This window comes from Sapajus apella, unplaced genomic scaffold, assembly GCF_009761245.1.
Source record: "Sapajus apella isolate SASKATOON/1434 unplaced genomic scaffold, GSC_monkey_1.0 scaffold28, whole genome shotgun sequence".
Taxonomy (NCBI): domain Eukaryota; kingdom Metazoa; phylum Chordata; class Mammalia; order Primates; family Cebidae; genus Sapajus; species Sapajus apella.
The window spans coordinates 24510707-24520996 of record NW_022436968.1 but is presented as its reverse complement, the minus strand read 5'-3'; the positions used below and the strand labels follow the sequence as shown (position 1 = coordinate 24520996).

At 43.2% G+C, this 10290-nt stretch overlaps 1 protein-coding gene across 2 annotated transcripts in view; it reads left to right on the top strand.

Moving 5' to 3' along the window:
• Nucleotides 1-3217: 3217 nt before the first annotated feature.
• Nucleotides 3218-10290, top strand: part of MYO3B (myosin IIIB) — a 499023-nt gene continuing 491950 nt past the window's right edge. Inside the window, exon 1 of one of the 2 annotated variants that reach the window (XM_032293013.1) lies at nucleotides 3218-3681. In XM_032293013.1, coding sequence (XP_032148904.1) covers nucleotides 3680-3681 — 2 coding nt within the window. In that variant the 5' untranslated portion in view covers nucleotides 3218-3679. The remainder of the gene's footprint in view (nucleotides 3682-10290) is intronic. The other variant, XM_032293014.1, reaches the window with a different exon arrangement.

Sequence of the window (10290 nt, the reverse complement as noted above, 5' to 3'; positions counted from 1 at the left end):
AAACTTTTTTTTTTTTTTTTTTTTTTTTTTTTTTTTTGAGACAGAGTCTCACTTTGTCACCCAGGGTGGGGTACAGTGGCACAACCTCAGCTCACTGCAACCTCCACCTCCCGGGTTAAGGTGATTCTCCTGCCTCGGCCTCCTGAGTAGCTGGGATTACAGACACCAACCACCATGCCCAGCTAATTTTTGTATTTTTAGTAGAGATGGGGTTGCACCATGTTGGTCAGGTTGGTCTTGAACTCCTGACCTTGTGATCTGCCCGCCTTGGCCTCCCAAAGTGCTAGGATTACAGGTGTGAGCCATGGTGTCTGTACTGTTTAGAGTAAAACTGAATAGGATGTTCTTTGGAAAAATTATCCAGGGGAAGACACTCAAAAGTTAGGTATTTTTTGGCTTTCTTTGCAATTCATCGGCCATCAAGTATAGTGCCTAGCACTCTATAAATGGATGAAGAAAACTGAGAGGTTAACCTGTGTTCATTTTAGTGCTATTAAATGGTTTGCTGGTTTGAACTGTTTCTGCTATAATAAAGAATTTAAGACTTAAAAGTCTTTCTTTTCAATGTAGCTCCCTCTGAAGGTGTTTTTACTTGAAGGGTATGTATGTATGCCCATGCACACCTGTGGGCACATGTGCTTATGAATGAACACAATCAAGAAATTATTGCTCTTCTTAGCTCTTTGGAAAAATTAATTTTATGCCTATATTTCTTAGGTATATTAATTGCCTTTGTCATGTAAAGAAATCCCATTCATTCATTCATTCATTCATCCATCCAATAGGTCATTTATTTCAACATTGTGTAGCCACATGCCAAGCCCTGTGTTAGGCATGGGAAGTATACTGGTGGACCTGGTAGACATGGTTCCTGTCCATTTGCCGCAATGTAGTGGTTTCAGCGCTTGCAAAAGTCGTCCATGAGGTTCTTTTGCTTCTGGGTTTTACCATGTTGGTCAGGCTGGTCTTGAACTCCAAAAATTTTTATTTTTGAGATGGAGTCTCACTTTGTCACACAGGCGAAAGTACAGTGAAGTGGTCATAGCTCACTGCAGCCTTGAACTCCAGGGCTCAAATGATCCTCCCACCTCAGCCTCCCAAGCAGCTGGGACTACAGGCACGTGCCATCATGCCTGGCTAATTTATTTTATTTCTTTTTTGTAGAGACAGAGTTTTGCTGTGTTGCCCAGGCTGGTCACTTCTGGGTTCTTGAGTCATTCCTGACTTGATGTATGTATGTATATTTTATTCTTACATCAGTTAGCATTTTTCTGCTACTCTTAGATGAACTTTCTAAACAAGCTACCTTCCAACCTTAACAGTACATTCAAAACAAGTGGACATCCCAGAATAAAGTGGTGATTCTAGTAACACAAGTTAAATGTCTATTCCACAAAATGTCTCATTGGAGAGAACAAATGATACACAACATAATTAATAGATTTAAAATATTTATGGTACTTTAGCTTCATTAAAGATAGCAACTCAAGCAAATTAAAGTGAATAGATTCTATCTAGTTTATCTATTGTTATTTTTGAAGTCTGTTACAGAAGAGAAATTATGCAAATAGCTGTCAGGCTATTGCTGCTGCACTCATGCTAGGAATGCATTATAATTCCTTTCTTAGAGGAAACACTTATCCGGAGCAGACCAGGCGCTCGGTTCATTTGCAAGAGCCTGTCCCTTCCTTCAAATGGTCCATTTTGAGTTAATAAGTACTGTCGGGGTTGAGGTGAAGGGGCGGGGCTGTCGGGAAGGAAATGAGGATAAATTACTGGGGCCTAGTGGCTGGAAGGACCTGGGGCAAATCCCTGGTAAAGACAGGCTAGCCCATTCTCCTTTGCTGGGGCATCTGGTATTTTTTTCCCTTGGGCCTGGGCAGGCTGTCGGTCACCTTCCAGGCTGTATAGCCTTTAACTCCTTGTTGCAATGGGATCCTGCTGGCCTTTTGTTCTGCCTTTTCCTGCAAAAATCTGCCAAGACAATCTTTCGCAAAGAAAATGTCCTATGTGACTCCACTGTTTAAGAGCCTGGTGTGGCACCGTCACCTCTGGGGTAAAATTCCAACCCCCAGGCTGCCTGAAAGCTCTGCCCTCGACTGATTCTTGGATACAAATTCAACTTCGTCTCTTGACTATTTTTATAATTCTTCTACTGGGACCAGGCTGGTCTTTTTAATAACCTGTTTCATTTTAATAACCTCATTTGTTCATTAATTTATCCCACAAATAGATGGGATGATAAGTTCAGTCTAACTGTAGGATTTCATGATTCTACTAGCTGTAATATGAGCAATTATATGTGCAAATACTGTAGGAAACATAGGAACATAGAACACATTATCCGCATTCTTAAGATTCTTATGACAGTAAGTGGAAACACAAAGGCCATTATTGACCAGTGGCAGTAAGATCGCTGTCCTCTAAACCACCTTCTCCATATTGGCGTTCTCTGTGTGCTGTTTCTTGGCTCTGGATTTCTCTCCTGCCTCATCTATACTAATCCTTTTCACTTCTTCATTCAAAACTGTACCTAGATTTATCTGCTCCAGGAAGCATTCCCACTCAAGTCTTGGTCCTGGGTTGAACTGACTCCTCCTCAAAATTGATGGATATAACTAATCCAGTGTTATTTGGCTCTTGCCGCCCACTGCGTCAGCTATTTCACATATGCCTATGTGTCATGTCAGCTGGCCAGAAAAGAAGCTTCTTGGGAACCCCACCTTCCTGTTCCTCACTTCCCCTCTTTCCTCCTTTTTTGAGACGGAGTCTCACTCTGTTGCTTAGGCTGGAGTGCAGTGGTGTGATCTCAGCTCACTGCAACCTCCGGCTCACTGCAATCTCCGTCTCACAGGTGCAAACAATTCTCCTGCCTCAGCACCCCCCTAGTAGCTGGGAATACAGGCATGTGCCACCACGGCCTGCTAATTTTTATATTCTTAGTAGAGACAGGGTTTCTCCGTGTTGGCCAGTCTAGTCTTGAACTCCTGACCTCAGGTGACCCATTTGCCTCAGCCTCCCAAAGTGCTGGGATTACAGGCATGAGCCACCACACCCGGACCCCTCTTTCTTCTTAACCTACTGTTCTGCACATAGCCCAGGGCATGCTGCCGAATGCTGTTCAGTAATCACTGTTTTTTTTTTTTTCTTGGTAGTTCAGATCAGAAACATGATGTTTCCTCTGGTACATCTGCAGTTCACAAAAGTGACCCTGACTACATGCTTTGACTCACAAAAAGATGATTAGTTTTGATTGTGCAGCATTTGGAATGAAGGAATTTAATCTGGAATGAAGGAACTTTAAAAGGTTGGGAGAATATTAAATTGGAGCTGTTAAATGACATGCAAACGGGATCTATGAGAATGGTTTTGATTCTGCTCTGTCTCCTGGTAGGAGACACTAAATAGATCAGGCTCACTACCAATTAACATCATCTTAATCTTGCCTCATAGTGAAGCAAAGTCACCAAGGATTTGGTGGATTTATCAGCTCCTCCCACAATAGTCATCTGAGGCTAACACCTCTTGGAACCTAGGTCGAAAGAAAGTCCTTTGGTAACGATGTGTCATACATTCTAGTCATCAAAGACACCATTTTCTGGGCTTGAAGTGTTCTGCTGGTTTTGGAAGGAATGAGAATCCAATCTCTCATAAGCCGGATTCAGAAAATAGGTCATCGATGTGAGTTTCAGTTATTTTCCTTCCAGCTTTCTTCTGTGCTTGCTTTAGATTGCTTTTCTGCAAAGGGCAGATGCAGCTGCCCTGGCTGGTGGGCATTTGAGGGGGATGACAGCCACTCTGGCCTCGGGCGACTGTCTGACATTGCCCAGATTCCTGGGCGCTCTCAGTTAGCATCTGCCTTTTGTCTGGGTAGTTAAATTCCTATTGAAATACCCTTTTGAGTATTGCTTTACACACACACACACACACACACAGACACACACACAGCATAGTTCATAGTCACTTGATTTGCTACCTGCAGCTTATAATAGAACGGACGTGTGGGGTTATAAACCACTTTATTTCTGCACAGAATTTCTCAGCTTGAGGCCAAATTGAAAGGCATTAGTCATCAGTAATTTGCAGTTATTTTTAATGTTTTTCACTCAGAGAGGTTTAAGGTAGCTAAAGTTAAGATAAATTTCCTCATGCTTTGGTGGGGAAATGAAAAATCTGATCATTTAGTTAATCATTTGTAAGAGCTGTGGGTATGTATTGTTCCTTAGCGACTGCAATATCATGACAGATTTGTGAATTTGGTAACATGACAGTGTAAACAATAGTACATAAATTCCATTATGCCACGATTCTTTTTTCCTCTCAGTATTTTTGTATGTTCAAGGTTTAAAATCTGTAGAACACTGGAGAAGGGAACTTGGAAATCACCCTAGAGATCACTGGATTTCTCAACCAAGCTCTGTCAAATGCCAGTCCTGAGTCTCTCCCCGGGAGGTTCAGTGTCAGCATTTCTGGGTTTGAACAAGCCAGTGAGGGGTGCCTGGAGCAAACTTTGAGAAACAGCGATTAGTTAAACCATCTCACTTTTAGGAGAAGGAAACCCAGGCACAAAGAGGTGAAGAGACTTCTGAGATTTGCCAAGGGCACAGAAAATCAAGCCTGTCACTCAAGTCTAGGTCTCCAGGCTTCCAGCTCAGGGTATTCCTGTACCGCCCCAAGAAACCTCGGGTTTCCCCTGCGCTACAGTTAGCCTGGCGCAGCGCTGCACCAGCCCCTTCAGAAGCAGCGGGGACCTGGTCCTTTATCAGTCTTGGAATGGAAGGAGAGTGACCTCCATGTTAGGACTGTGGCTTCCTCCTGGCTTCATTGCCTTCCTCGTTGGATGGGGACCTTGAAGTGCCACTCCCTGTCCTCTCGCCCCAACAGGGTGACCTTCTGCCCAAAAGGAGGTCTAGGGCAGGACTGGATTGGTGAAAAGCAACAAGCCCCTTGTTTGCTTTCTTCTCGGCCGCTGTGGACGCCACAGGAAGTCCCTCCCTCTGTGCAGAGGTCCCTCACAGCCTGACCCCATCTTCAGGTGGGGCATCCCACTTGCAGCTTGGTATTCCTGTTGGGGACTACTAACCAGACCCACCCAGGCCACACACTCAGCCTCACCCTTTCGGATCCACAATAAACAAGATGGTTCCAGACGTTTCCACTGAGGATGAGACAGAGTTCTGCAGGAATGGAGCGGGGGCGTGGTACTGGTCGAGGGGACTGCAAGGGTAATGGCCCAGCCACAATCGGCTGGGTGTGTCGCAGCGACAGGGGAGCCCAAGGAAGCAGAGGGAAGAGGAGGAAGTCAGAGAGGGAGAAAGCGGCCAGGCCTGAAGGGCCTCGCGGGCCATGGTGGGAGAAGGTTGGATCCTACTCTTTCGTAAAACTTTCAGAGAGATCCCTCTGGTAGCTGCGTGGAGAACAGACTGCTGGGGGCAGGGACAGGAACCGCAGCTGGAGACAGAAATAAGCGATCGTGGTTGTGGTCCAGGTGGGAGACATGGGTGGCTTGGAGCCGGCGATGGGTGGTGAGGCTGCCACGTAGTGACTGTGGGTGGTGCCCCGGGCCAGGCCTCGCTGCACAGGAAAGCGGCCTGAGGTCCAGCCCAGCTCGGCTGGCGCAGCCGGGCGCCTTCCAGGGGCCGTGTCAGGAATATACTTTTAGGCTAGTGCTGGCAGGACTTATTGTCCACAAGAAGTGTCAGTTAATTAGTTAGGTATTTGTGAAATAATTTGGAACTTGTTAGAATTAAGAAATCTTGGCCAGGCGTGGTGGCTCACGTCCGTAATCCCAGCACTGTGGAAGGCCAAGGTGATCCTTGGATCCCTGGAATCCAGGGAGCCCAGGAGTCTGAGAGCAGCCTGGGAAACATAGTGAGACGCCGTTTCTACAAATAATCAAAAATTAGCTAGTAGTGGTGGGACATCCTGTAGTCCAGGCTACTCCGGAGGCTAAAGTGGGAGAGTCTCTTGAACCCAGGAGGCAAAGCTTGCAGTGGAGTGCACCACTGCACTCCAGTCTTCGTGACAGAGCAAGACTCTATTTAAAAAAAAAAAAAAAAAAAAAAAAGAAGTCTTGTAAATTTGAAAGATTTCCTTTTCATTTTTATGTAGCCTTCCATGAGTAAATCATGTCATTTTCCATTTTGATCTATGATATAGGTGGGTAACTTTTCACCCTGGAGTGCAAGGTTCCACCACAGAAGAATAGGATTATTTTTCTTTTCTTTTTCTTTTTTTTTTCTTTTTTTATTTTTTCCTTCAAAACCTAAGTGAATTTAATTCTTTTTATTTATTTATTTATTTATTTTTTCCATTTATTTATTTTATTGCAATTTAGGTTTTGGGGTACATGTGAAGAACATGCAAGATTGTTGCATAGGTACACACGTGGCAGTGTGATTTGCTGCCTTCCTCCCTATCACCTATATCTGGCATTTCTCCCCATGCTATCCCTCCCCAGCTCCCCACCCCCCACCATCCCTCCCCTATATCCCCCCAACAGACCCCAGTGTGTAGTGCTCCCCTCCCTGTGTCCATGTGTTCTCATTGTTCAACACTTGCCTATGAGTGAGAACATGCGGTGTTTGATTTTCTGTTCTGTCAGTTTGCTGAGAATGATGGTTTCCAGGTTCATCCATGTCCCTGCAAAGGACACAAACTCATCGTTTTCGATGGCTGCATAATATTCCATGGTGTATATGTGCCACATTTTCCCTATCCAGTCTATCATCGATGGGCATTTGGGTTGGTTCCAGGTCTTTGCTATTGTAAACAGTGCTGCAATGAACATTCGTGTGCATGTGTCCTTATAGTAGAACGATTTATAATCCTTTGGATATATACCCAGTAATGGGATTGCTGGGTCAAATGGCGTTTCTATGTCTTGGTCCTTGAGGAATGGCCACACTATCTTCCACAATGGTTGAACTAATTTAAACTCCCACCAGCAGTGTAAAAGTGTTCCTATTTCTCCACATCCTCTCCAGCATCTGTTGTCTCCAGAGTTTTTAATGATCGCCATTCTAACTGGCGTGAGATGGTATCTCAATGTAGTTTTGATTTGCATTTCTCTGATGACCAGTGATGATGAGCATTTTTTCATACGTTTGTTGGCCTCATGTATGTCTTCTTTTGTAAAGTATCTGTTCATATCCTTTGCCCACTTTTGAATGGGCTTGTTCGTTTTTTTCTTGTAAATCTGTTTTAGTTCTTTGTAAATTCTGGATATCAGCCCTTTGTCAAATGAGTAAACTGCAAAAATTTTTTCCCAATCTGTTCGTTGCCGATTCACTCTAATGACTGTTTCTTTTGCTGTGCAGAAGCTGTGGAGTTTGATTAGGTCCCATTTGTCTATTTTGGCTTTTGTTGTCAATGCTTTTGGTGTTTTGGTCATGAAGTCCTTGCCTACGCCTATGTCCTGAATGGTTTTGCCTAGATTTTCTTCTAGGGTTTTTATGGTGTTAGGTCTTATGTTTAAGTCTTTAATCCATCTGGAGTTAATTTTAGTGTAAGGTGTCAGGAAGGGGTCCAGTTTCTGCTTTCTGCACATGGCTAGCCAGTTTTCCCAACACCATTTATTAAACAGGGAATCCTTTCCCCATTGCTTGTTTTTGCCTGGTTTGTCAAAGATCAAATGGTTGTAGATATGTTGTGTTGCCTCCGAGAACTCTGTTCTGTTCCATCGGTCTATATCTCTGTTTTGGTACCAGTACCATGCTGTTTTGATTACTGTAGCCTTGTAGTATAGTTTGAAGTCCAGTAGTGTGATGCCTCCCGCTTTGTTCTTTTTGCTTAGAATTGACTTGGCTATGCGGACTCTCTTTTGGTTCCATATGAAGTTTAAGGTGGTTTTTTCCAGTTCTGCGAAGAAGGTCATTGGTAGCTTGATGGGGATAGCATTGAATCTGTAAATTACTTTGGGCAGTATGACCATTTTCACAATATTGATTCTTCCTAACCATGAGCATGGAATGTTTCTCCATCTGTTTGTGTCCTCTCTTATTTCGTTGAGCAGTGGCTTGTAGTTCTCCTTGAAGAGGTCCTTTATGTTCCTTGTAAGTTGTATTCCTAGGTATTTTATTCTATTTGTGGTGATTATGAATGGCAGTTCGTTCTTGATTTGGCTGTCTTTAAGTGTGTTCTTGGTGTATAGGAATGCTTGTGATTTTTGCACATTGATTTTGTATCCTGAAACTTTGCTGAAGTTGCTTATCAGTTTCAGGAGATTTTGGGCTGAGACGATGGGGTCTTCTAAATATACAATCATGTCGTCTGCAAATAGAGACAATTTGAATTCCTCCCTTCCTATTTGAATACTCTTTATTTCTTTTTCTTGCCTGATTGCTCTGGCTAGAACTTCCAGTACTATATTGAATAGGAATGGTGAGAGAGGGCACCCTTGTCTAGTGCCAGATTTCAAGGGGAATGCTTCCAGTTTTTGCCCATTTAGTATGATATTGGCTGTTGGGTTGTCATAAATAGCTTTTATTATTTTGAGATACATTCCGTCAATACCTAGCTTATTGAGGGTTTTTAGCATAAAGGGCTGTTGAATTTTGTCAAATGCCTTCTCTGCATCAATTGAGATAATCATGTGGTTTTTTTCTTTGGTGCTGTTTATGTGGTGAATTACGTTTATAGACTTGTGTATGTTGAACCAGCCTTGCATACCCGGGATGAAGCCTACTTCATCATGGTGGATAAGCTTTTTTGATGTGCTGTTACAATCATCTTGCCAGTATTTTATTGAAGATTTTTGCATCTGTGTTCATCATGGATATTGGCCTGAAGTTTTCTTTTCTTGTTGAGTCTCTACCGGGTTTTGGAATCAGGATGATGTTGGTCTCATAAAATGATTTGGGAAGAATCCCCTCTTTTTGTATTGTTTGGAATAGTTTCAGAAGGAATGGTACCAGCTCCTCTTTGTATGTCTGGTAGAATTCTGCTGTGAACCCGTCTGGACCTGGGCTTTTTTTTTGGGTAGTAAGCTCTTAATTGCTGCCTCAACTTCAGACCTTGTTATGGGTCTGTTCAGGGTTTTGGCTTCTTCCTGGTTTAGGCTTGGGAGGAGGCAAATGTCCAGGATTTTATCCATTTCTACCAGGTTTACTAGTTTATGTGTATAGAGTTGTTTGTGATAATCTCTAATGATGGTTTGAATTTCTGTGGAATCTGTGGTGATATATCTTATATCGTTTTTTAATGCATCAATTTGGTTATTCTCTCCTTTCTTTTTTATTAATCTGGCTAGTGGTCTGTCTATTTTGTTGATCTTTTCAAAAAACCAGCTCCTGGATTTATTGATTTTTTGAAGGGTTTTTTTATGTCTCTATCTCCTTCAGTTCTGCTCTGATCTTAGCCTTTTCTTGTCTTCTGCTAGATTTGAGTTTTTTTGATCTTGCTCCTCTAGCTCTTTCAATTTTGATGATAGGGTGTCAATTTTTGATCTCTCCTTGCTTCTCATGTGGGCACTTATTGCTATATATTTTCCTCTAGAGACTGCTTTAAATGTGTCCCAGAGATTCTGGTATGTTGTGTCTTCTTTCTCATTGGTTTCGAAGAACATCTTTATTTCTGCCTTCATTTCATTGTTTATCCAGTCAACATTCAAGAGCAAGTTGTTCAGTTTCCATGAAGCTGTGCTGTTCTGTGTTAGATTTTGAATTCTGAGTTCTAACTTGATTGCACTGTGGTCTGAGAGACTGTTTGTTATGATTTCCATTCTTTTGCATTTGCTGAGGAATGATTTACTCCCAATTATGTGGTCAATTTTAGAGTAGGTGTGATGTGGTGCTGAGAAGAATGTATATTCTGTGATTTGGGGTGGAGAGTTCTGTAAATGTCTATTAGGTTTGCTTGGTCCAGATCTGAGTTCAAGTCCTGGATATCCTTGTTAATTTTCTGTCTCGTTGATCTGTCTAATATTGACAGTGGGGTGTTAAAGTCTCCAACTATAATTGTGTGGGAGTCTAAGTCTCTTTGTAAGTCATTAAGAACTTGCCTTATGGCCGGGCACGGTGGCTCAAGCCTGTAATCCCAGCACTTTGGGAGGCCGAGGCGGGTGGATCACGAGGTCAAGAGATCGAGACCATCCTGGTCAACATGGTGAAACCTCGTCTCTACTAAAACTACAAAAAATCAGCTGGGCATGGCGGTGCATGCCTGTAGTCCCAGCTACTCAGGAGGCTGAGGCAGGAGAATTGCCTGAACCCAGGAGGCGGAGGTTGCGGTGAGCCGAGATCGCGCCATTGCACTCCAGCCTGGGTAACAAGAGCGAGACTCCGTCTCAAA